Source organism: Lotus japonicus, chromosome 6, assembly GCF_012489685.1.
Source record: "Lotus japonicus ecotype B-129 chromosome 6, LjGifu_v1.2".
In the NCBI taxonomy this organism is placed as follows: Eukaryota; Viridiplantae; Streptophyta; class Magnoliopsida; order Fabales; family Fabaceae; genus Lotus; species Lotus japonicus.
Window position 1 is genome coordinate 55,068,415 of NC_080046.1, and position 26,535 is coordinate 55,094,949.

The 26,535-nt window shown below is 35.8% G+C and overlaps 3 protein-coding genes across 7 annotated transcripts; 2 read left to right on the forward strand and 1 right to left on the reverse strand.

Annotated features, from left to right (window-relative positions):
• Positions 1 to 2,496: 2,496 nt before the first annotated feature.
• LOC130723500 (protein ROLLING AND ERECT LEAF 2-like) lies at positions 2,497 to 7,303 on the forward strand. Of its 5 annotated transcripts, none has more exons than XM_057574569.1 (5): positions 2,497 to 2,663; positions 3,416 to 4,741; positions 5,064 to 5,275; positions 5,895 to 6,118; positions 6,334 to 7,303. In XM_057574569.1, exons 2-5 carry the CDS (start codon positions 3,514 to 3,516, stop codon positions 7,025 to 7,027), a joined length of 2,358 nt encoding a protein of 785 aa, XP_057430552.1. In that variant the 5' UTR covers positions 2,497 to 2,663; positions 3,416 to 3,513; the 3' UTR covers positions 7,028 to 7,303. The 5 variants fall into 5 exon arrangements, with proteins under 5 accessions (XP_057430552.1, XP_057430555.1, XP_057430556.1 ...); XM_057574572.1 differs by lacking the exon at positions 2,497 to 2,663 and adding an exon at positions 2,689 to 2,863; XM_057574573.1 differs by lacking the exon at positions 2,497 to 2,663 and adding an exon at positions 2,890 to 3,048.
• A 563-nt stretch (positions 7,304 to 7,866) lies between these two features.
• On the reverse strand, positions 7,867 to 13,030 carry LOC130723914 (mitochondrial outer membrane import complex protein METAXIN-like). Its single transcript, XM_057575063.1, has 6 exons — positions 12,734 to 13,030; positions 12,138 to 12,469; positions 11,894 to 11,970; positions 11,690 to 11,750; positions 9,681 to 9,834; positions 7,867 to 8,592 (listed from the first exon to the last, which is right to left on the reverse strand). Exons 1-6 carry the CDS (start codon positions 12,897 to 12,899, stop codon positions 8,411 to 8,413), a joined length of 972 nt encoding a protein of 323 aa, XP_057431046.1. The 5' UTR covers positions 12,900 to 13,030; the 3' UTR covers positions 7,867 to 8,410.
• A 4,185-nt stretch (positions 13,031 to 17,215) lies between these two features.
• On the forward strand, positions 17,216 to 25,122 carry LOC130722090 (pumilio homolog 6, chloroplastic-like). The gene is made up of 10 exons (XM_057572713.1): positions 17,216 to 17,404; positions 18,206 to 18,887; positions 19,189 to 20,543; positions 20,635 to 20,776; positions 20,873 to 20,980; positions 21,992 to 22,204; positions 22,286 to 22,396; positions 23,230 to 23,424; positions 23,873 to 24,041; positions 24,721 to 25,122. The coding sequence occupies exons 2-10, from the start codon at positions 18,273 to 18,275 to the stop codon at positions 24,741 to 24,743; spliced, it is 2,931 nt and encodes a 976-aa protein (XP_057428696.1). The 5' UTR covers positions 17,216 to 17,404; positions 18,206 to 18,272; the 3' UTR covers positions 24,744 to 25,122.
• Positions 25,123 to 26,535: the final 1,413 nt, after the last annotated feature.

Sequence of the window (26,535 nt, forward strand, 5' to 3'; positions counted from 1 at the left end):
CAGTCCACCACACTGCCAGCAGAGGAGTTCCTCTCTTAATTTCATGAAGAACAATTCCTAAGACAAAAATTCCAATATCAATACATGTATTTAAATTTTCATTGATTCGATCATGTTGATGAAGTTAGTAAAATCTTACTCATGTTATCTTGTTTGCTTAGTTTGAGACAGACATAAAATAAAAGATACATAACATGACCCACCAATGCAAAAACTAGAAATGCACATTTATATTGTAGTAGGTGGTAGATTAATATCAAAACAATATGGTATAATGGACAAGTGTGGTGCAGTAATGGACATATTTCTAAAGATGCACTTGGAAAGGGGATTTGAAACTTTCATAACAAAAGGATATGAAATGGTGGTGAAGGGCATGGAGATTAAAGAGGAAAAACACTAAGAAGATAATTTTCTTCTACAATAAGAATTAAGAAGCTACCAAGCATCACACGGTTCTCTCTTTTCCTTTATGGCCGCCTGATATACTTTTTTGCTTTGTTCTCTCATTTTCATTCGTTTATCTTTTTAGCATATGAAAAAAGCCCAGATACTTGGGAGTGAAAGTACTAAGATCTCCTTGTATCAACTATAAACTACAAATGAAACCAGAGTTAGCTAGTGAGTTACAAAGGTAAGAAGAGCATGACCCTACAAATTGTGGGGGGTCCCCTAATAATCACCCATATTATCCGGTCACAAAACATCAACAAAGGTTGTGTGAGGTACTTTCAGTTTCACTCACCTAGAGGAGTGTGTGCTTTGTCTGTTCTTGCTCTGTTCATGCCACATGAATGATTGATATTTGCTAGGAAAATCATTCAATACTAGAATCACGATGCAGCTCCCATCCCTCTCTGTGTTTGGCTGCGATAAGATTAAATTAGAAGAGAATCATTTGTTTAAATTAATTACAAATTCAAGTTTTAGTAAACAATGAAAAATACGGTGAGTCAAAATTGTGGTGTATTAAAGCAATTTTAAGCTAAAATGGAAAACTACTATATTCAAGACAATAAGTAGGTTTAATGCGAACGTGAAATAGAAAATGTATGATGTGTCGATGAAAGAGAATTAAGATATATTTGTTTTCCGTATATACCATCTTTTTTATTGCGGTAGTAATTAATTCTTTTCTATGCTACCCAATACATTAATTAAGGGTAAATGTGAAAATAATATTGTAACTTTTTATAATTAATACATTAATTAGTTAAATTACACGCTTTTCTTAATAAACTTTTATTAGGACTAGAGACGGAGGGAGTATATGGATGAAATATAATGAAATAAGGACACTTTGAGGTTTCCTATGAAATAAGACATTGAAAACGGAGCCACTGCGAAGAAGTTCGACAAGTTACGAAGAAAACTTCGGGCTCATATTGGTCACCAGTTAAGAACGGGAATTAAACTCTATGAGATAGAATTTCTCATTGTTCCTCAGCAGCTCAATGGTAGAGCAATCGGCTGTTAACCGTCGTAGGTTCGAATCCTACTAAGGGAGATTTAATTCATTCTGAATAAAAGAATTCGAAATGAAAGGGTTCGCTTTGACCGTTAGAGTAGGTAACCTATATATTTGTCTTACAACTTACTACAAACTACAAAACTAAATGATAGAAATATTTGATACTGTAGTTATAAAGTTATTAGACACATTTAATATGGTTTGAAAATATCAACAAATAGAGACAAAGGTGAATTAAATTGAGTGGACTTTGACAGTCAAAAAAAAAAATTGAGTGGACTTTGAGTACAACTTGAAAAAATGTCAACAAAGCTAATTAACTTCTCTTGACCCACATACTTACATTTTTCATGTCACATGATAATATCACGTGAAATAAAGAAGATGAATCTTTCACGTATGAGAAGATAGTAATCTTAGTCAAATGAGTTAAATTTATTATAAATTTGAAAAATATAAATAGAACCTAAGAAGTTTTAGTTTTTTTTTTGTCCATCACATTCACTGCGAAGGTTAATCTAATTTGGCCACATTCAGATGTTCTTTTCTTTTCCTTCTACAGAAATTCTCACAATTTTCACATTGCTAGATGTGACAATTTACTTCCACAATTCCACCACAATTAATCATTGTTAAGCATAATCAATATCAATACTTGTACTATTATCCATTCAAGAACAAAATACTAGATTTAAATAATATTAATGGACAATCTCCTTCCTTTGTGTTCAGTTGAGCCACACAAGATTCACCTTTTGCTACAAGCAAGAGCTTACTCTGTAACATTATTTACCTTTGATTGCTGGGCCCAATAAATGACAAGTTTTGACCAGTCGTTTTCATGAAATTTTTCTAAGTTAAAAAAACCAAAAAATTATGATGAACCAAAGAACACAGTCATGGCAGTTTGGAAATTTAGTACTACATGAAGGGCAACTATACCAGGTTGTCATATTCTCTTCTTCTACTACCTCCTTTATTAGCTGCCCAACTTGAAACCAAGCTTTTAATTTTGTCTCTTTTTTTTTGTGTTATGTGTTTTTTTTAATGTGTGTTGTTTTTTTCCTCCTTGTGTTTTGACCGTTGCTTTTTTTCTCTTTCTCTCTTCACACACAACCCTTTCTTTCTCACTGATTCCTTCTCCACTGTCCTTGATCAAAAGCACCCTCTTGTTCCATAACACCATTGTCAGGTATGGTTCTTCATTCTAAGCTTCAACTCTGAATAATACTTGTTGTTAACCATATTTATCATTTTGTTTCTTCTTTTGGCATTCTCTCCTTCATTTTCTCCAACTATCAGTTGTACAAACATAAATACTTGGTTTGGTTCTTAAAAGTAAGATATTGAGTAAAGGGGTGTGATGGAAATTTTTTGTCTTCCTCAAAATGGGTACTTTGTTTCTATGTTTAGCAGCTCAGTTCTGATTCTTCTTGAACATTTTCCTCACTTTTATCTGGTTTTTTTTTTCAGTACAACCACTTCAATTTCTTGCTCTTTAGATTTTCCTAAACTTATATTGATCTGTTTTACACATTCTTAGCAATGTATCTCTTGATGTTTCTTTATATTAACATGTATGTATGTGTTTAGTTTGTGGCATCCTTTCCTTTTATTATCATTTCTTTTTTCTTCCGAGACTTTAGTTGAATTATTTCCTCTTTTTTTGCCTAAAAAATTTTCCCAAATTCCTCTTTCCTCATGTATTCTGGTAGAGCATAGTTTGGTTTTTCTGGAAATCATAGAGGAAAAGCTTAGAAAGTTTTCCATTATTTGCTTCTGTTAAGCATTTCTGAATTCTCATTACCCTTCTTCTGGCTTGGAAACAAAGAGAAGTATCTAAATGCATCAACATTGTATAATATTGAATTTTTATTTCTATATTTGGTCTCATGTTTGGTGGAATTTTAGCAATACACTGAATTTTTCTATTTTTGGTGACAGATTTGTGATTCCTGTATGAATCTGGTGAGATATAAAGAAGGATTCTCCTTTGATTTCCATGCCAGTTCACGGTTGAGATATTCTTAAGGGAGCAAGAGATGGGATGTTCACACTCAAAGCTGGAAGATGAAGAATCAGTTCAGCTTTGTAAAGATAGAAAGAAGTTCATCAAGCAGGCTGTTGAGCAAAGAACTCGATTCGCGACCGGACACATGGCCTACATTGAATCTCTGAGTAGGGTTTCAGCAGCTCTTCGTGATTACATCGAGGGAGACGAGCCTCGCGAGTTCTCATTAGACTCGGTCATGAACCCGCCTTTCACACCTGTGAAGAAAACTGGCCCAGGCTTCATTCCCATCTCAGCAAAATCCTTCACACCTTCATCAACAATTGAGTTTGGAGTTGGACCAAATTCCACTTTGAAAGTGAATTACCTTAGGCCAGGTGGTAATCCAGCAATTTCGGTTGAGGAAAGGCCTCAGTCTCCTGAGATGATGAGGGTTGAATCATATTCTCCGATGCGGCATTATGGCATGGATGGTTTTTTTGCTATGCAACCCCCACCTGGGAACCCTTCAATTTTTGCTTACTCTCCCAATAATAGGCCTAGTATCCCTCCCCCTTCACCTCAAACTTCTCAATGGGACTTCTTTTGGAACCCATTTTCATCATTGGACAACTATGGTTACCCTACCCGAAGCAGCCTTGATCAGACCGCTATGGATGATGAGTACAGAGGACTGAGGCAGGTCCGAGAAGAGGAGGGAATACCAGACTTGGAAGAAGATGAAACTGAACAAGAAGTTTATGTTAGGAAAAGAAAAGTAGCAGAAGAAAGAACCAGACCTGATATGCATTCCTCCAAAGAACAAGTCATTGTTGAAGATGTTGATGAGGATGAGGATGAGGATGATGATGATCATGATCATGACGAACATGATGTTGATGATGACGATGATGATGATGATGATGAGGAAGAGGACGAGGACGAGGACGAGGATGAGGAAGAGGAGGGAACAAATACTGAAGCTGAGCATGATGCCACAGGTTCGCAGGCCCATGGTAGTTCTAGTTTTGAAGTATCAAAATCTCAAGCTGCTGGTCATATTAAGTCCAGACATCGCGAAATGGCAATCGGTAAACAAGAAGCTAAGGAAGAAGCACCAGGTTTTACTGTTTATGTAAACCGAAGGCCAACAAGCATGGCGGAAGTTATCAATGATCTTGAAGCTCAATTCACAACTGTCTGCAATGCAGCCAATGATGTCTCAGCATTGTTAGAGGCCAAGAAAGCGCAGTACTTATTGCCACCTAATGAACTTTCAGGTTTGATTGAGATATTCAATATATAATTTGATTTTGTTTTAAGTGTGCTTTCATGTTCATGCATTCTATTATGAGCTTAACTCCTTATGAATAGGGGAACAAATTAATTAGCAGTCTCAAATTTGATAATAAACCCCAATCAAAAGTTTGTTTATGGAGGGGGGATTACCATATAGAAAATATGCATGTTATGTATCCAGAAATCATCTTTTTCTTATTCACAACTCCTCATTTAAATCTAGTAAATCTTTTTTTTTCACTCATTGGCATACCTATCTGTAAATTTTCAGGAATATGAATTTGAATTATATTTCATTTGCAGCATCGAAGTTGCTAAACCCGGTAGCTCTGTTCCGGTCAGCTTCTTCACGGTCTACTTCATCAAGATTTTTAATGAATTGTACTAGCACTATAGAGGAAGGTTGTGAGGGCACTAAAAATATCACAGAGGAACATTGTATGGTTTCCGGTAGTCACCAAACCACATTGGACAGATTAAATGCATGGGAGAAGAAGCTGTATGAGGAAGTCAAGGTATATTATCAACTTTCTATCCATGATGAAGTCAAAGCTTTCTGAAAATATTTGAATAAACTTCTCTGTCCTGAAATTCTTAGATACATATAATTGTTATTTGAAAAATAGCCTAGAAAACTGGCACTCATAACTGTTCCCGCTTGCCACCAGTTCAAAAAACTTTCTCTAGGCCCTTGGGTTTTTTTCTCAATTATGTATGTAAGATTCTTGGTAGACAATTCTTCGTAATCATAGATCCTTAGTGGATGAAGATAATGATTCACTGATGTTATGTACTCATCAATTACATATAAGCTGTTGAAATTCATTCAGTTATTGTACTTGTTTATGAGTAAACATGAAATGGGTCCAACTTCAACATAATGTGAAAATTCACAATGCCTCTAACTTAGTATAAACCTTTCAGTTAGATGTTTAACAGGATTGGGAAAAGCCACTGACTGAGGTCAACTTCAACTGCTTATTTTTTGTTCAGTCATTTTTCAGTTGGTCTCTCATTTAAAAAAAAAATAGATTATCTATTATTGTTACAGGTCAATATGCTTATGATCACAGACAATTTTATTTTAATATTGGGAAACTTATCAGTTACTGAGTCCACTCTCTTCTTCAACAGTCTGGAGAACGTGTCCGAATTGCATATGAGAAAAAATGCAAGCAGCTAAGGAACCATGAAGTAAAAGGAGATGACCCCTCTTCTGCAGATAAAACAAGAGCAGCCATTAGGGATCTAGATACCAAGATAACAGTTTCAATACACTCAGTTGAAGCTATTTGCAGGAGAATTGAAACTCTAAGGGATGAAGAGTTGCATCCCCAACTTCTTGAATTGGTGCAAGGGTATGTATGAAAGTCATTATGATTATCCCCATATGTCTTAGTTTTCTAGATGAACAAAACCATTTTGTCTGTCAAACTTTGAAGTATTTTTAGATTTCAAACATACCTTAAGGACCGTTTTCTATACAGAAACTTTCCTAACTAAAAGAAATATTGGATTGCATTTAATAGCATTTATATGATTCTTGTTGATCCTTCAATTATACAAATGACAGGCTGGAAAAGATGTGGAAAGTAATGGCAGAATGTCATCAGACACAGAAGAGAACCTTAGATGAAGCTAAGGTTCTTCTAGCTGGCACTCCTTCAAAATCACATGCCAGAAAACACTCTTCCATGTCAATGACTGATCCAAATAGACTCGCACGTTCAGCCTCGAATCTCGAATTTGAGTTAAGGAACTGGCGAAACACCTTCGAGTCTTGGATCACTTCTCAAAGATCCTATGCTCATGCACTAACCGGATGGCTTCTCCGGTGTGTGAGATCTGAGTCTAATGATGTATCGAAGCTACCATGCTCTCCGCATAGATCCAGTGGCACCCACCCTTTATTTGGACTCTGTGTTCAGTGGTCAAGGCACCTAGACGCCATACATGAGAAGGCAGTGCTTGATGGCTTGGATTTTTTTGCAGCTGGAATGGGGTCCCTCTATGCACATCAATTGAGACAAGATTCTAGGCCAAGACAAACCAATGGGGGCATGGAAATGGTGGAGTTTGGTCAGGTGGAAGAGGAGGTAATGGCACCGGAAAAACTGGCTGAGGTTGCTATTAAGGTACTTTGTGCTGGAATGTCTGTTGCTATGAGCTCATTGGCAGAGTTTGCTTTTGATTCTGCTGAGGGATACAGTGAAGTTATTAAGCAGTGGGAGAATGTGAAATCTCAAAATACTTCTAGTGAGACATAGAACATAGATGATGTCTCACATTTTGTTCACTTAGTTCATTAGTTTAGGCTTGTTTAGCAACGGGTGTCCCTCAATGTAATTATGTATTTAACTAATCAATATAGAGGTAGAATAGCAAGGGGAATAGCACCCTTTATTGTTCAAATGGACTTTTTTTCACTACTAAATCCTCCATTTCTGGAAACCACTTTGGTTCCTGCTAAATGGATTCATTTAATCAGAAGTTTAGAAGATAGACTACTGCATTTCAAGGCTGAAAAGATGTTAATCTAATTATACCAGAAAACTACACTCTACTAAAATTGTTTTGCACCGTTAGCCTTAATCCACTATATGAATGATCTCTGTCTTGTTAATAATATAAGAGATTATAGTGTGTTCACACAATAGAAGTGAAGGAGAAACATTAGTCATTGATCACTATTACAATGGCCCTAAGTGGTTACAAGATAACATATTCTCTTATCCTCATTTTTCCTTTTATCTTGTCTATTGGATCTCCTTCTCCTTGGCCCATCTATTCTCGCTCTTTGTCTTGTAACCATACCTTTTTACTTCCTTTATCAAAGGCATGCAGGATGGAATAATCAAGGAAAATGAAGGAAGAACGAAAGTAAAAGTTTTCAAGAGCTAGATCTAGTTACCTCTACTTAAGCTAGAACAACTCTATATCAGTTGATTTACGCACTTGGTGAGGTTTTAAAGTTTGTAACTAGTGATGTTTACAAAAATAATAAAATTTCACTTATCCCCCCATAAGCTGAATAACTTTATTGTTTAGAATTATTCACCCCCGCTAGATAATGAAGGGAAAATACGTGCTTGAAAAATGAAAAAAGTTAATTTCAAATGAAGTTTAGATACTTTTTTACTTATCCATTCATATAGGGGTATCTTTTGCATCTTTATCTCCAATTATACACAAGATAATATCAAAAGCGAACCAAAAAACACTCAAATCTACTTATCTACATGTACAAAGATAAGAGCCATAGATCCTCTCAAGTCAGGGTTCATCTTGAAAATGCACCCCATTCCAGTGAAAAAGTTAGCTACTAATCTGGGACAATGATCAATCAACTGAGATAAACTCAGGTATAGAAAAATGGATCTTATTAATAGGAAAAATTGATATGAATGGTAACTTTCCGTACTCCTAAATTTGGATCATAAAAAAGAAAAGGAGGCAAATCTTGTCTTCATTGCTGAGATGAAGACAACAAATGCATGCATTTTCACTCATCGTAACCATAGTCATCATCTATCTCCACATCACCATTATTACCATATCCAGTCAAGATACTGAGGAAAAGAACAACCGAAACCAGCTGTGCTACCACAAAATACTTGGCCCTTCTTCTGAAGGTTTTCTCCTACTTTGTTTCACTCATCGAAACCATAGTCATCATCTATCTCCACATCGCCATTATTACCATATCCAGTCAAGATACTGAGGAAAAGAACAACCGAAACCAGCTGTGCTACCACAAAATACTTGGCCCTTCTTCTGAAGGTTTTCTCCTCCTTTGTTTGCTCTTTTTTCGCTTTGCTCTTAGGCTTTGAACCTAATAGAAAAAATGACAAAACAAAAACTTCATTCAGAATATAAGATCTTAAAATATAGGCTTTTATTGTAAACCATGTCTAATGACGCCATAGAGACATTAACATTAAAAAAGGAATTAAGAGTAAAATGTTTAACTATTTTGTATTTTCATATGAATTAAGTGACCAAGCATAACATATTGGCATTCAGTCATTCATAATAAAAATTAAAGATTCAAATGATATAAAATCCAGTTCCAAAGACCAAAAGTTGTCCTTTTTAAATATTCTGATTATTCTACAACATTAAGCATCTCTATTAGCAAGTTTACTAAAATTCTATTCTACCACATTTAGATGACCGAGCTTATTTTAGTTTGCTAAAATTTATAAGATGCTAAATGCATGTCATGCCTGAGCCAAAAAGGTGATCTCACATAAGGGCAGCAGTGCAGCACCTTAACCATCAAGAGGTGCTTGACCCCTTTCTGGCCTCTCAGCTCAACACCTTAGACATGCATTTTGGCAATTTTGACTACACTTATATAAACAATTTCATGATGAGTATTTTAACATGAAGCCCTACATATTTTCCTATGTTTTTAATTGCTCATGATAAGAAAGTAGTAGTTTATTCTCTTGTACACAAGACAGAGTTTATAAGGCATCTCAAAGTATAAACAGAACAGCTATGAGCATTTATTTTAGGATTATGATACAAAATATGGTCAAGGAGCAAGATCCCAACCGGCAACTCAGTAATCATTAATCAAGTTCATAGCTTGTTCATTCCACAAGTATGGGCAGGGCAACTAATTTAACATGAAAGTCCATACCAAGAAATGTTTAAAGATTATTTAAGCCTATTGATACCACATTTAGGCAGCATATTTCAAGCCACCATTTTGAACAACATTATTACTATATGAAATTCATACCAAAAGAGAGAGAGAGAGAGAGAGAGAGAGAGTAGTTCTATGGTGGTTATCTTGTTAAAAAGAAAAGAAAAAGAAAAATGCATTGGCTACTTTTGTTAAGGAAATCCCATGAAATAAAAATGATATATATTAGCAAAGTAAGCATTTACAAAATCCTAAAAATATCTTACTTGGTCGACCTCTGGAAGCTGATGATGATGCATCTGCATTAAAATATTGATCACCAGGAGATGTACCAGCTGCTGTAAGTTCTGCCTTGCATTGTTGTACGTATCTCACTAAATTAGCATGTTCTGAAAACTTGATCCGCAAAACTGATGATTCCTGTAGTTCATAAATGCAGGAATCAAACTTCAAACTTTTCCTCAACATAGTAATTTTCAGAGCTTCTAGTGAGCAACAGTGGCTATCCAAACAGCATAGATTTAGTTCAGGGCATACTTTATACCAAAGACAAGTATTCAAGTCCAAAAAACCTCCAAATGGAGCTGATGACAACCACCACATCTCTAGTCTAACACGTATGATAATACGATCAGCCAAAGAATGGTGAAACTGAAGTTGTCAGACAGATTTACAGTTTGTCACCCATTCTTTACCTGCTTTTACAGCAATAATATTTTTACTTAGATAAAAAAAAAAAAAAAAACTTCAATTCCTTCATAATAACTTATCATTTGTCCTTCATTATATGTTGAAAGTTGGCATCCAACTCTTGCAAACACAATTCAATATAGTGATACCCTCTAGACGAGATCCTTACCACAATCCCTCCTTTATATGTTGGGGTACTTATTGGCATTTTCTTTTGCACCAAGAATCCACTTTTGGTCCATACAATTTTACTCCAATGGTCATTCTGACTGGCACATTCAAAAGCAAGTTGTGTAATTTTTAAACAATCCTAGTTGTTGAATCAAGAGAAGAAGCAAATCCTAACTAAAAATAGGCAGAGATATGGTGAAGTTGGTGTCATTAAGTTTTTTTTTTCGGATAAGCAAGTTGGTGTCATTAAGGAGGTTATAAAACACAAGATGCATTCTAAGTGGATGAAATGAAGAAATGCTTTCAGGACTAATTTGTGATCGCAAGTTTCCTTTCATTCTAAAAGGAACAATTCTACCAGACAAGCTACAATTTACGGCAGTGAAGGTTAGGTGGTAAAGTTCCAACAAGGCACTAGTGAGACAAGAAGACAGTCCAATTAAGGGGTACTGGAAGAAAACTTTTAAAGAAATAGCTATAAATTCCTATCACTATAAAGATTTATGATTTTGATAAAAAATTAAAAACCAATGATGTTGTTTAATCCATATAGCCAACACACCAAGTACGATAAAAATTAATTGCTATTTTTGCTTCAAAGCATCTGCTATAAAATTAAAAACCACTTTGTATGCTACAAAGTGGAATAGAATTCAAATTTCAAAACTTAGTCTTATACTTGAGAGAAGATTAACCAAAGAAACGTCACCAATTTGTACCAAGTTTTTTCCACTATCATCAAATAAAATCTACTAATATAAGTTACTGCTTCGGTTAATAGGAAGCTAAGAACAACATTCATGCATATTCTGAGAATCTAACCGACTCGATGAAAGTTCCAAGCGAGTAGAGTTCAAATTTATCAACGGTCATAAGTCAAGTGATCAAGCTTTGGTACTGAAACAGTGATGATGCTATCAGATTACTTCAGAACTTGTACTGTTGTCAGTCATTACTCCGATTACATTTAGTGCAAGCCACCAATTTTTTCAGTGCCACAAAAATATTGGCTTTCCAGGCAGCCCACTGGTCCCTATCACATTCCAACTCTATCTGGCTGTTAACTTTTCACTGCACACTCAACATTGCTTTTAGCTTGGCAGCCAATAATTACTTAACTCACACCTGTTATGAGATTTGGGCTGAATAGTTCTGCGGTTCTAATTCTCAAACTTTTCAGATTTAGCTAATCATAAATCTTCCCAGAATTAAATTAATTTGTCATCTAGATATAAATGGTGGAACTTATAAGTTCCTTTTAACTCTTAAACCTCAACACTAGATTCTTTGTGACTTTGTCCAACTTTTGTTGACCAGTGACCACTATAACTCGAATGACCATTAGTCACTAGAGTATCCATAGTTATCTTAAAACAAATATCAGAATCATGGCATGGTTGATAATATAACTCACAGGTAAAGCTTGAAGAACTACTAATGCATGTGCAAGAAAAATAGCATCCAGGCTTGACGGCCTGCATCAGCAGAATAAAGCATGTGAATACATTACCAGGAGGCCAAAGTCAAATTTTGTTCGAATAATGAAAAAAGAAACCAAAATGTACGCAAATAATTTTCTAATGAAGATAAGGACATATAAAACAGCTATTGGAGTCACCTGTTTTCAAATAAGTAGTTTTGTTCCCCTAACCAAGTTGATAAAGCATCATAAGCAGAGTTTGCTCTCCCATAAATCTGTTGACCAACAACAGCTATGCATGGTTAAAAAAAAATCAGAGAGAAAACATAACAGCATTCACACTATCTTGCAGGAAATGAAATTTAAATTCTTGGACAAACAAAAAAATGAAATAAAATCTCAAGTGTCACACACACTAGATCAAGTAAAAAGAGAAACTGACCTCTTCTTCCTTCACTTCAGCATTGTCTTCAGTCATCCCATGTTTCAGCTTTACCCAGTGAGCTTTCTTCCAAAACAGAACCTTCCCTATAGGCCATGGAAGCTCAGAATAATAGATGTTATAAGCAGAGGAACCATCACATCCTACCCACAATTCATACTCAAGTGCATCAGCAAGCCAAGTGGTGAGCATCACTTTGGCTGGAATCCACTCAGGCAGTGAAGCAACCCCAACATCTAAATCAGCTACATCCCTTTTCAAACACTCAATAATCCCCTCCTTCTCATTATTATACGACACGCGATCGCCACTCTCAAAGTAAGGAATTTGACCTAAACACCATACACCACAACCAAAAAAAAATGACAATCATTCAAAATATTCAAAATATAAAATCAAATAAAATACCCAAATGCAAAAAACGAAACTTGATCATATGGGCATGAATGTATGATGACCCAGAAACGTTAAACACTCTCAAACACAATCAAATGGTGAAAAAGACCTGAAGTTTGAAAGAAAAATGATGAAACAAATAATGGGTCTATTGCTATAGATGAGAAATGAATAAACCAATGATGGAGATTGAGGTATACCAGAATCAGGGTAGTTGAGGTGGAAATTCAGGTGGAAGGGGTGTTGTGTGAGCCTGAGGTAGATGTAAGCAGATAAGCATTGAGGGCAACCGGTTGGGAGAGCAAAACATGGCTTCCTCACCACCAGGGTGGTGCTGATTGTGGTTTCAGCTGGTTCCGTTGCCATGCACAAGACGAAGAAGAAGATGAAGAAGAAGATAGCTTCAGCGCCGAACAAGGTGAAGGTGAAGGTGAAGGTGAAGGTTTCTTCGTTAACGAATGGCGCATGAGAAACAAGGTGTGGGGAATGGAATGTGATGATGATGTGAAAACGAAGGTTCCTCTGTTGGGTGAATGGGCTGGCCCATATTGGACCCGGAAAACATGAACCGGGCTATATCCAAACATCATCTTTTTGTCTAAACAGTCTAAAATACCCCGATCTCTCTCACTAACCTCCTTCTCCCGCTCTCGCCAACCGCAATTCCCTTCTCTTGAGTAATGATATATTTACACTTTGTTTTGTTTACATATGGATCACACAATATTGAAAAGTCATTTGAATTGCTTTGTTTTGATTGGTTTTAAGAACTCACACTAATGACATGGGAAGAAATTAAATAGTTTCCCTTCGAACACACATACATATGCGAGGTGGTTGAGTGATCAAGTCTCGTCCCTGTTTTGGACTACTCGTATGGATGGTGGACAAGGGTTTATCGTCCGCTTTTGTAGAGAAGTGGCATGATGAGACATTATACTTTCACCTTTCATTTCGAGAGATGATAAGCACCTTAAATGATGTGTTATCTTTTATGCATATCCTCGTCCATGGAGTATGTTTCTCGCTTCCCATTATCAATCGAAAGTTCAGGTGCATGCAGTGCGTCCCCCGTTCACCTCTTACAATTTGACTATATGTCAGGTGACATATGAGATGTGGTTCTCATACCACACTCGAGTCATTGGTCTAGGGATTCAGGTTGCGTTTCTCACTCACTCTATATCGAAGTACCTCGAGTGGTAATGCCAAATCTCAAATCCCCAACCGTAAATCCCATTTCCAAAAACAATAAGACATTTTTTGAAACTAAAAACAATAAGACATTATTTGCAATTATAATTAGTCTATTTTGCATTCCCCTCATATATATATTTCAATTTTGTTATTCTTGACTATTATTACTGAATTTTATGTTTTTTAGGAGGGTATGTTTTTTGGACCCGTTTTGATCTGGAGCGCCTTTAGTTGACACGACACATCCTCCATCTCTCTATTTCTCCTAACTTGCTTGAGAATGGCGTTCCTAGTATTGAACACGCGTCGTAGGTTCACAAAAGCATAATAAGCCTAACCAACATAGCATATGCGATTGTCCATTGCATATCAAAATTAAATAATATTTTCGACAAAAAATATATATTAGTAGATTACGTATCATAGTCGCATGATTATATTTACTTTGTCCTCTTTCCACCTTTGTCCCATTCTGCCTCACATTACACGGACCAAAGAGAAGAAATAGCAAAAAAGGATATGAGTAATTTAGCACTTTTCTTTTTATCCTCATTAAAGTAATTTCCCACATGGACAATTAATTATCTATAAAACAAAAATAATTAACTTTTACTACTAATATAACTTAAATATTTCATTTTTTAAGAAAAATTAAATTTTAATTTTACTACTAACGGTACTGGTCGCAGTGATAAAAAATGACTGTTTGAATCCATGGGCCTGTTTGGTGGACAGTATAAACAGATATGATAAGATAACAGTAATCACATCCTTCTATAATATGCAAGGTTATCAAAACCGGACCGGTGATCAAACCGGTGAGGGTACTGGTTCACGATTCACAGGTTCAACCGTAGTTGAACCGTGGTCCAACCGGTTTTACCGCAATAAATTATTAATATTATTTTATAATATATAAAAAAACCACTTAAAAAAAAAGAACCAAACAGATAGTCTCGAGACATCTCTTGCAACAAGAGACCACCACCAATGATATGCAAATATGATACAAAGCCAAATCCAAATTGGAAATATGATACAAATAAAATATCAGTAAATTATCTGGAATTTAATACTAGTATATCAAGAACATAGCCTCCAGAAGCAAAATAAGGCAATGGGCACCCCTCTGTCAGATCCAATTTGAAGGAACAAAGCTGTTGAACATCCAACACTCCTTCAACGCACACAGGCCTCTGTCAGCTCCAATGGGCACACACTTTTGCACAATAATAGCATACCCAAGCCGAAAAAACAACTCAAGTCCAGAACACAGGCCGCTGTGAAAGGGAGAGTTAGGCGAGACTTGCAGCGACGGCGGCGCGCGGAGGACTTCGAAGACGTGCTGCGCGCGGATGACTCCGGCGATGTGCGGCGGGAAAGAGGTGGTTGCGCGGCGGATCGAAGGTGAAGAGGCTAGAACTTGGAAGACTAGGGTGTGCTCATTGCTGTGGTTGCCATTCTGGTTCAAGAGGAAGAAAGTGAAAAACACGTTTGAAGTTGTTTCAGATTTATGGTTTTGATTTTTTTCAACCTAAAAATAAGGATTTAGGTTTCTTGAACTTTTTGTTTAGGCTTAATTGCATTTTTGCTCCCTGATCTTTCACCTTTGTGCGATTTACCTCCCTCATCTTTAAAATGAGCGGATTCCCTCCCTCTTCTATTAATATGTGTGATTTAAGTCCTTCCGTTAGTTAGCCGTCCAATTGCTAACGATGGTTGCTATTTTCACCCCCCCTTTTACTAACCACACCCCCTTATCAGAAATAAAAATAAAAAAATAAAAAATAAACGAAATAAATTAAATAAAATTAATAGAAAATAAAAAAAAATTATAAATTAAAAAAAACCGAAAATTTTTTTTTATAAAAATCAAAGAAAAAATAATAAAATAAATGAAATAAGTTAAATACAATTAATAGAAAATGAAAAAATATTTTTATAAAATCAAAGAAAAAACTGAATTTTTTTTTTATAAAAATCAAAGAAAAAAATGTTTTTATAAAATCAAAGAAAATAACATATTTTTTTTAATTGAAGATAGAAATTTAAAAATAAAATAAAAGAAGAATTTGTTTCTATTTACACCACATACACTAAATTAAAAATAATTATTCTTTTATTTTATTTTTAAATTTCTATCTTCAATTAAAAAAAATATTTTATTTTCTTTGATTTTATAAAAACATTTTTTTCTTTGATTTTAAAAAAAAATTCAGTTTTTTTTATTTTATAAAAATGTTTTTTCATTTTCTATTATTTGTATTTAACTTATTTCATTTATTTTATTATTTTTTCTTTGATTTTTATAAAAATATTTTTTTCAGTTTTTTTTTATTTTCTATTAATTGTATTTAATTTATTTCTTTTATTTTTTTATTTTTTTGGCTTAATTGCACTTTTGCCCCCTGATCTTTCACCTTTGTGCGATTTACCTCCATTTTTTATTTTATTTTTATTTTTATTTCTGATATGGGGGTGTGGTTAGTAAAAGGGAGGGTGAAAATAGCAACCGCCGTTAGTAATTGGACGGCTAACTAACGGAAGGGCCTAAATCGCACATATTAATAGAAGAGGGAGGGAATTCGCTCATTTTAAAGATGAGGGAGGTAAATCGCACAAAGGTGAAAGATCAGGGAGCAAAAGTGCAATTAAGCCTTTTGTTTATCTGATATCTCTTTGGGCCCATCCTTCAAGAGTGTTTTTTTGTTTGTCTGGGTCCAGTTTGGCAAAAAAACTCCAAAAACTTTCTTTTTATGTTGAACCGCTCAAAACCGCCAACCGGCCGGTTTTAGCCGGTTCTCCCGGTTTTTGACCGGTTCGTCCGGTTTGCCTCCGGTTTTTGCACCACACGATTTTGAGGTTGTTTCTGACCGGCCCAGGGTTCGGTTCCCGGTTCCAGCGGTCGAACCGGCCGGTCCGGTCCGGTTTTTATAACCATGATAATATGTTGTTTGTTGTGCCAACAGGATATGATAATACTACCATGTCCCATATCCTATCATATCTATCATGTGTAAAAGTTATCATAAGAGAGAGTTATGATCCTGATAAGATAGGATATCAGTTTATGAATTTTTCATTTCAAAGGAAAATTTGATACATTTTTTATTGTTTTTATCATATCCTATCAATATCTTATCCACCCCAACACAAAATATGATAAGAGTCTATTATGCTCTTATCATATCATGTTCTTATCCAATCATTTATCATATTCAGCTATTATCTTATCCTGACCACCAAACGAGCCTCATATGTCGAAAGTTTGATTACTAGAGTCGCATTGTTAGAGACATTTAACATTCACCACACCAATCGAAATTGCGATAACAATTTAATACACAATTATTTTTTTTAATTTTATCAATATACATAGTTTTTTAAATAAATTTGTGTGTAAAATAAAATAAAAATACTATAGAAAACAAAAATTGGTGTTGTCATTATCCATTTAAAGACGCAGCTTTTTAGAGAAGAGAAGAAAAAAAATCCCATTCTCTCCCACACAAGAGAAGAGTGCGCATACTTAAATCAACACCCCCAAACAAAAATCAACGCATCAATTTTCTCAACATCATCACCATCTTCTCTCTCTCTTTCTCTCTCTATCGAAGAATCTAGGGTTTTGGAACAGTGAATCTCCACCGCTTGAGGTTCTTCTGCAAACCAAGGTTCTCGCTTTCTCCCTTTATATACATGTGCATGCATGGAATTTTCGTGGGTTTGTCTTGTTTTCAGTTTTCACTCTCGGGTTTTGATTCCCCTTTCAAACTTTATTTGCATAGCGAATTGGTATGTAATGCTTCAATGATGAATTGGTGATGATCGTTGCAGAGGAATTGAGGGGAAGTTCGACCCCTTTTTCCTCTGTTTGGTCAACGAGAAAGATGACAAGTGAAGCAAGCTTGTGTGTTAAGCAGGGTGTGTGTGTTTTTTTCTCTAGTTTTTGTTAAGGGGGTTGGTTCATTTCTGTTGTGATAAGAGAGAATTCCAATTTGTTTGGGATGCTTGATTATGTGGTTGAATTCTGTAGTCACTGTTCTGGAGTTGTGAGAGGCTTAATTTTGCATGGTTTGACTGTATTTGTGTAATTTATGATGAGTTGAAATTGTTTCTGGGCATGGATTCCAATGGAATTGGAGGATTATGTTATGTCATTTCACATTTACTTTGATAAGTTGTTATGAATTTAATGAACATGGCATTATCATTGTTGATGAATGATAAGTGAACTTTATGTTAATTGGCACTCGGTTATTGCAAAACTGAATTTTTAGTTTTTTGCATAATGCTTATGCAAATTCATGTGAAGTGTTCAGTTAAATACCTTTTATCACTGCTCACTGTATTAATTGATTGGAGCTATTGTATCTTGAAATTTGCTGATTTACTTTTTCAGTCGAATTTAGCAATACTAATAAGATATATTACCCCATTTGAAGTTTATACTGATCCAACAATTTTGGGTGCAGTTTAGGAGACAATATGATATTTCTAGTTGCCATTGCAAAAGAAGGTGCGAACTAATATTCCTGTAGTATGGCAACTGAAAGTCCAATTAGAATCTCAGAAGCTGGGGGTAAGTGGCCGTCTCATAAGGAAGCTGCAACTTTTGGTCAACCATCTCATAACATGGTGACTGAGGATTTGGGTATACTTTTGAAGGGCCATAGGTTCCATGGCAGGGGACACGATGTTGCACCCAATCGCAGTGGCAGTGCACCTCCCAGCATGGAAGGTTCATTTCTGGCCATAGAAAACCTATTACACCAGCAAAACACCACCGAGAATACAAGTTTGACAACGCTAAGCAGAGCTGTGCAAAATTGTGAGTCTGAAGAACAATTACGAGCCAGTCCAGCTTATTTGGCATATTACAGTTCCAATGTCAACCTAAACCCTAGACTTCCTCCCCCGCTTACATCCTGGGAAAATCGCCATCTAGGGCATCATATTGGTAGTTTTAGAGATAATGGGAGGTTTTCTTCTGATCATGGCAGTAAAAGTTCTCTTTCAACACACAAGGAAGAACCCGAGGATGATTCACCCAAACGGCCATATGAAAGTGAATTAGTTAAAACAACTGGAGTATGGCATAGACCAGGTGCAGCTTCATTGACATCACAGCACAAAAATGCAGTTGATCTAATTCAGGTGACTATTTTTATATCAACATCTCAGTTTTGTGATATCCATTCAATTTTTCTGCATATAAATTGCATAGCTAATTACCTAATAATTTCTTATGTTTTAATAGCATATTTAATTATCTATCAAAAAAATTCTCCATTTATTTTCTCTAGTTTATATTTGTTTTTTGCTTTCTTAGTGGATAGTAATCCCATGATTGTGTTGTACTGTACGTTGTTAAGTGCTTGCCATTTGTTACCTGCAGTAAAAATTTGTAATGTTTGAATGCATAAATTTTTTTTTTGTTTAAAATTCAAACTTTCAGGAAGATTTTCCTCGCACCATGTCACCTGTATATAACAAGTCTCCTTCTGCAAGTCATGGACTGGTGGATAAATCAGTTGACTCAGAAGCCGGTTCTAGCTCTTCTCATGAGGCCTCTAATAGTGCTGTAGATTCTGCCCAACCTACAGCAGATGAAGGTGATATAAGGTTGTCATCAAGTTTTGATACCCATGCCCCAGTCGCAAGCTCATCATCACTTGAATCTACAGCCAGCATGGGTTTTAGTGACTTGAATGTTGCTACTATTGAGTCTCAACTAAAGGCTCTTAGTGTATCTAATCTACCAAATCCAGAAAGCCTGAGTTATGAAGAAAAATGGAAGACCATCTACCAGAACAATTTGATGCAACGCCAGGTATTCCCGCAACAAAACAATCCATATGAAGTTCCTAGTGCCAATTCTCAAAGTGTAAACTCTGCCTACGTTGTTAGGGAACAGTTTCCTCAAAATTCAGGCAAGTTCCCAGATGTCCAACCACTACTGCAGTCATCTGGGTTTACACCTCCCCTATATGCCACAGCAGCAGCTTATATGACCTCAGCAAATCCATTTTATACTAATATGCAGGCCCCAGGCATATATACTCCACAATATGTTGGAGGGTACACTTTAAATCCTACAGCTATTCCTCAGTATATTACTGCATACCCTCCTCATGGTGCTGTGCCACTTGTTGATGGGGCCTCTAGTTCCAGATACACCCCATTAACACCAGGGGTTTCAACTGGTGGAAGCATTTCACATGGAGCTGAAATGGTACATGCAAACAAGTACCTTGGGCAATTTGGATATCCTATGCAGCCTTCTTTTGGTGATCCTTATTACATGCAGTATCATCAGCAACCTTTAATGGAGGGATATGGTATTTCTGGTCATTTTGACCCACTGGCACCTAGAGCAAGTGATGCTAGCCAAACTAGTCCGTATGATTCTCAAAAAAGGCCTAGTACTGGTGCTTATTTAGATGATAAAAGAATACTTGATCAAAGAACTGGTGCTAATATTAACTCAAGAAAAGGTGGATCATTGACTCCTAGTTATTTTGGGCATATGCCAAACATGGGTTTTGTAATGCAGTATCCAAATTCCCCACTTCCTAGTCCAGCTTTCTCGGGATATCCAGAAGGAACTCTTGGCCTTCCAGGAGGTAGAAATGAAATGAAACTTTCCCCAGCTTCTGGTAGAAATGGAGGCATATTATCTGGATGGCAAGGTCAGAGGTCCTTTGACAGTGCTCATGACCCCAAAATTGTTAATTTTCTTGAAGAGTTAAAATCTGGCAAAGGTCGTAGATTTGAGCTATCTGATATTATTGGACATATTGTTGAATTTAGGCAAGTAGCCTTTTACAGTTCTCTTCCCACCTATCTAATTGACTGATTTTTTAGCTTTGGAAATTAATTACACTGTGGCTTTTCCCTCCAGCGCTGATCAGCATGGGAGTCGATTTATACAGCAGAAGTTGGAAACTTGTGGTGTTGAAGACAAGGCATTGGTGTTCAAAGAGGTTCTCCCACGTGCTTCTAAACTAATGACTGATGTATTTGGTAACTACGTAATACAGAAGGTATGTTTTGGAAGTGAACTATATTGCCATTAAGAGTAACTTACAGTTTGTTTAGACTCCATTGTGCTCTAATTTTTGCCTCTCTCATGTGCTTAGTTTTTTGAGTATGGAAGCCCTGAGCAGAGGAGGGAACTTGCAGATCAACTGGCTGGTCAGATACTGCCTTTAAGTCTGCAGATGTATGGCTGTCGTGTGATCCAAAAGGTATGTAGGGTGCGTTTGGGAACACAACATCTTAATTAAGCGCTTATGGCAATAAGTACTAATATGCTTATCACATTAGCGCTTACTCATAAGCTTATTTGATAAGCTTATGGAAATAAGCTCAAAATAGCTTATAAGTAGGTATAACTTGTAAGTGCTTATTCATAAATTAATATGGGAAACTTATGAAAATAAGCTCAAAAGAGCTTACAATTAAGTCATAAACTTTTTTCATAAGTTCGCCCAAACACTTCCATAAATCATAAGTGCTTATGCCATAAGATAATCTCAAATAAGGTCTTCCATAACTGCTTATATGTTTAGAGTATGCATATTTTAGTCTATATGACTTTAATTTCTGTCGTTGAATTAGAGCATTCATAACTCAGCTTTAACAGTGTCCTGCATATCCACACCCTAGTTAGGCTGAGGCATTGGCTAAAATCCGGTTTGCATTTAATAACTAGTTGCTTATTTTTCTTCCATGGCCAAGACGTTTCCAAGCAATAATCAAACTAGCATGTTTAGATAAACTGATAAAATCATACACACTGCAATGTGTATATAACAATATAAAGAAGCATTGTCGGTTTTTTAGAAGTAAAATGTGTATTTATTGGGAGCTTTGCTGTGGGAAAGAAACATTAGAGTTTAAAGAGCACATGATCAAAGAAAAGGAAATCTCCAATGAGGCTACAATTAGGATCACTAAAGCGAAAAATTGACTCTGATAAACATGTATTTTTAATGGGTTGCTTGGGTTCACCTGCACAATCTGACCCAACACGGAGTTTGGGCCTGAATTCACCCACCTGCACTAAATGATCTAATCAATTACCCCCCGCCCTCCTTGTCATTCCACTTAACTGTTATTATCAAATGATTTAAAATAAAAGTGGAACTGTGTTGTTCCCCTTATATCCTATCGTAATTGGAAACTTGAAATGATGTCATTCCACTTGTTAAAAGAAAAAGATATGACTGACATGAAATGATATTTTTTACTTGCAGGCACTTGAGGTTATTGATCATGATCAGAAAGCTCAGCTTGTTCGTGAGCTAGATGGAAATGTTATGAGATGTGTTCGTGACCAGAATGGGAACCATGTAATACAAAAGTGCATTGAATCTATTCCAACAAAAAAAATTGGCTTTATTCTATCTGCATTCCATGGTCAAGTTGCTAATCTATCAATGCATCCTTATGGTTGCCGAGTCATACAGGTAAGTTTATGCATTCCCTTCCTGTAAAAGATTTTTTTTTATGTGCTCATGCATTTAATCCGGTGATAATGCTTCTTGTAGAGAGTTCTAGAGCATTGTACAGATGAGGTTCAGTGTCAGTTTATTGTGGATGAAATCTTGGAATCAGTTTGTGCTCTTGCTCAGGACCAGTATGGTAATTATGTTACCCAGGTTAATCACTGGCTCTCTTTCTATATCATGTTTGATTATTATCATCTGGTACATAATACCATACTGCATAACTATGGACAATAGCTGCATTGCAGAATTAGCCAGGCTTATGGTTTCACTTTCTATTCTACTTCCCGTTTCTCTTAAATTTTCTGTTTGCGAAATCACTTTTCAAGACCTCTGTTCCTAAATTAAATCATTAGGTTTCCATATTCTTTTCTAGTTTGATTTTTTATATAAAAAAGTTAAAGTCATTGGTGGCAAAGCATTACATAGTTAGAGTTTATGTCTGAGTGTGTCTATCTTATAGATGAAGGGAAGTTAGAGGTCATCTACCCCCCCCCCCCCCTTCCTTGCATTTTCATGTGAGAATACTTTTGCTTTTTATTCTCTCTCTCTCTCTCTATACATACATACATACATATGTACATATATACACATACGTACATACATACATATATTTACACTTGAACTGATGTTGATTAAGAACCTGTTTGGATAAACCTTTTTCATAAAAAGACCACCGTTTGTAAAAAAGTGACTCATAAAATTTAGGGTGTTACTTAAACTTAAGTTACTTTGAGTAGCTTATAAGATAACTATTACTATAGTTACAACTATCTTTTAGACTAGAAAGTGCTTTTTGTAATTATAACATGCAAAATAGCTTCCTCCTTACGTAAAATCTCTGAAAATGATTATTTTTTTCATTAGCTTAAACAAACAGGTACATCCAGGGATCACGTGTCTAATGTTTGCACAGTGGCCATTTCATATGCTGACTTATTTTTTATAGTTTACTAAGCTATATTGCTTCCCTTGTGTCATAACAGCATGTGTTGGAGAGAGGAAAGCCTCAAGAAAGGAGCCAAATTATTGGCAAGCTGTCAGGACATATTGTTCAATTAAGCCAGCATAAGTTTGCTTCGAATGTTGTCGAGAAGTGCTTGGTGTATGGTGATGTCCCAGAGCGGGAATCGTTGATTGCAGAGATTATTGGACAGGATGAGCAAAATAATAATTTATTGGTAAGTTTAAACTTAGTAAGACTAATTGTTCTTCAGAATATCATAGTTGTTCCATATAAAGAAAGAACTCTTTATTCCACTGGCTTATTTGGTGTTGATGGATCTCTGAAATATGTTCTGCTAATTAATTTGGTATGATTGACAATTTTTTTATGACTTTGGCCTTTCTTGGAGGTGTAAAATCACATTTTCTTGTGATAAAATATATGTGCATTGGTTTATATTGTAGATTGCATTTCTAGTATTGACTTTGAAAGTTGCCAAACACTCCTTAGGGTCTATTTTTCAGACTGATTATATGTTGATATCATTGACCCTTCCCTGTCTGATGTGAGGTCTTCTAAATCATCAGAGGTTGAAATTTTTTAGCATTAGATGTGATGGTTAAAGTTTGATGCATTCAATTTGGGTTCTTGCTTACTAGATTGTATTTTCATTATCATTGTAGACAATGATGAAAGACCAATTTGCGAACTATGTGGTCCAGAAAGTTATTGATCTCTGTTCAGAAAATCAACGAGCAACGTTGCTTTCTCACATAAGAGTTCATGCTCAGGCTTTGAAGAAATACACTTATGGAAAACACATCGTGGCTCGGTTGGAACAGCAATTTGAAGGTGTGTACTCCTTCTAGTATTTTGGTTGATAAAGTATATATATTGATTAGGGAGGTGATTTCTCCTACAATATTGTTTTTTATGCGTTGAGGAATTGAATCATGGTCTCATCTACTCATGTTATGCTTATGCCATATGATATGAGTACTAGTGTTATGTATAAAGAGAGTGAGGCATCTTAAAAGAGGGTGAGGGGACCGAGCCGAGTTTTATTCTACCTTTCAACTTAAAGGGATTATGCTGATGTTGATTTAGTGGCAGAAGATAGTCAGTCGTCTTCTTAGTTCAAAGAAAATTGCAAGATTGGGTGTTGAGTTGGATTCTTTTCACAAGTTGTAGTTGGGTCACTTTGGGAAATTGAGGAGCCATTTGTCTAAGCTTTTTAAAAAGTGATTTTAAGGTGTTGTGATAGAATAATTTACTTAAGTTATATTTACATGAAGCAAAACTACTTTTAATGTGGTTACAATTATAAAAAGCACTTATTTTATGGGATGGAGATATTTTATGGAAGCTAATGTAATCTAACACAAGCTACTTCTTGGTCTGAAGTCTGAACACATCAACCATGTCTCTAAAATAAAAATAATAATAAACAAGAATGCTGCGTGGAATTGAAGCAAACACCTGGTACAATCCTGTTTTATGTCTTCATCTTATAATTGATTTTTGTATGCAGAGGATCAATCACCCAGTTCATGATGATAATACAGAGGAAACACTTATGTCCCAAGCAGTGCTGCTGTGTCATGCAAACCCCATTAGCTTGAGAATATGTTCTGATTGCTGATCACAGGAAATAGCTGGGACACTGATCTCTATGCCTGCTTATGCATAAACCGTTGATAGCATCCACCTTGATTGCTTCAAGAGACATTACTATGTACATCTATACTTGGAAACTTAATGTAATTATGTCATTCAAATAATTGGTTCCAGATGCTGTTTGAGTATAATTATTTGGAAGGGAAACCCTTCCTGATGTAAAGTTTACTAGAACTTTATTGCTTAGTGTGTGCTTTTCTTTGACATACTAGTAATCAAGGATTGATGAACTAAATTAGTCATTGCCGCATGTAAACCTGGTCCCTGATCCTTGTTATGCATGTTTTGTTTTCGAATTATTGTCATTGCAGACAGGTTTAGGTTGATAAGGTTGAACCAGGTTCAGTTAGCTACATGTTTGAGTTTGGATTTTTCCTGTTTGCGAACAAGTGTAACATGAATTTCCAATTTCAATTTAACTTCATCTAGGTTTTATCAGAGGAAAGTAGTGAAAAAGAAAACTGGAGAAAATAAAGATAAGTCGCTTGTTTTAGGAAAAATAGAACAAATTATCATTAACATAAAGCCACTATCTCAGATCTTTCCAAACTTCAGCTGCATTCTCAATGTAGACAATGCTTTCTCCAATTGTTTTTGAAATCGAATTCATCAACAATGAATGTACCAGAATGCTGCAACGCTCCCAAGCCTCATATCTTGGATCAAAACTATTAGGAGCAGGAAGAGATCCATCGAGGGGAAATTTGTATTTGTTCTTAGTCGTCATCGCACGACGCATGGATTGAGGAAAACAGTGTTTCCATTTCATTGATTCATAATTGAAGAATGAATATAGAGTATGGCTAACTAGCTGCTTAACAATCATCATTGTCTCCTTGCTTGAGATAAGGACCTGATGTCTCTTGAGCAATCCTTTTTTCAGCTTCAAATTGGAGAAGTAGTTCTTGTCCAGGGCATCCGGTGTTGTCGGATTTAAATCAGCAAGGGTAGAGGCAGGTCCACCATTGGGGCAAATCAGGCGCAGTGCTTGTAGGTACTTGACATCAAGTGTTGGATCTAGTTTGCATGTTAATAGAATTAACAACTGATTAGTGATTAGTTATTTATCATGAGATTAGTTACACGGTTTAGTTTAGCAGTTAGTTGTTAAAGTGCTGATACAACATGGTAGTTAGAAATAATAAACATAATCAATTTGTATAAATAGCTTTGTTTAACTAAATACAAGTGAAGAATTCATTTCTTTCAATTTAATACCTGTGTTATTGAAATTGTATAGGCGACTCGCAAACAAAGAGCATCTGGCATTCAGTGGTGTGGGGGTTGAGGTTGTTAGAATAGTAGAGCTAGTGAAGTACAAAGTTTGGCTTTGGTTGAGAACTCATGATAGGAATTTCATCTCTTCTTTCTATGAATGGGAAAATAATCCTAAGGAATGTATTGCTATGCTGCACTAATGATATCCTTTGCTGCGTTATTGCCGAGTTGCTTAGGGAGGCAGATTTGTTCTTCTGTACTAAATGGCATAATCCTTCTTCATTATATTTTGCTTTGGTGGAGTTTTAGTTCATGTGTCCAAGAGATGAATTGGTTAGCTTGGCCTTAAATTGGGTGCTATTGCTACTGGTATGTGGAGGTGGAGCTTTTGTGGAGCACAATCAGTGGTTTTTGTATTTATTTTTTGGGGAGACTTTTGGTTTGATACTGT

Excerpts from the sequence above, each read along its gene's own strand:
- LOC130723500 (XM_057574569.1), top strand. The coding sequence starts at position 3,514 with ATGGGATGTTCACACTCAAAGCTGGAAGATGAAGAATCAGTTCAGCTT. Across the intron at positions 4,742-5,063 it reads GCCACCTAATGAACTTTCAG|CATCGAAGTTGCTAAACCCG; the intron begins GTTTGATTGAGA and ends TTTCATTTGCAG. Across the intron at positions 6,119-6,333 it reads CTTCTTGAATTGGTGCAAGG|GCTGGAAAAGATGTGGAAAG; the intron begins GTATGTATGAAA and ends TACAAATGACAG.
- LOC130723914 (XM_057575063.1), bottom strand. The coding sequence starts at position 12,899 with ATGGCAACGGAACCAGCTGAAACCACAATCAGCACCACCCTGGTGGTG. Across the intron at positions 12,470-12,733 it reads CCTCAACTACCCTGATTCTG|GTCAAATTCCTTACTTTGAG; the intron begins GTATACCTCAAT and ends TATGGTGTTTAG. Across the intron at positions 9,835-11,689 it reads TAGTTCTTCAAGCTTTACCT|GAATCATCAGTTTTGCGGAT; the intron begins GTGAGTTATATT and ends TATGAACTACAG.
- LOC130722090 (XM_057572713.1), top strand. The coding sequence starts at position 18,273 with ATGGCAACTGAAAGTCCAATTAGAATCTCAGAAGCTGGGGGTAAGTGG. Across the intron at positions 18,888-19,188 it reads ATGCAGTTGATCTAATTCAG|GAAGATTTTCCTCGCACCAT; the intron begins GTGACTATTTTT and ends TCAAACTTTCAG. Across the intron at positions 22,205-22,285 it reads ATGGTTGCCGAGTCATACAG|AGAGTTCTAGAGCATTGTAC; the intron begins GTAAGTTTATGC and ends TGCTTCTTGTAG.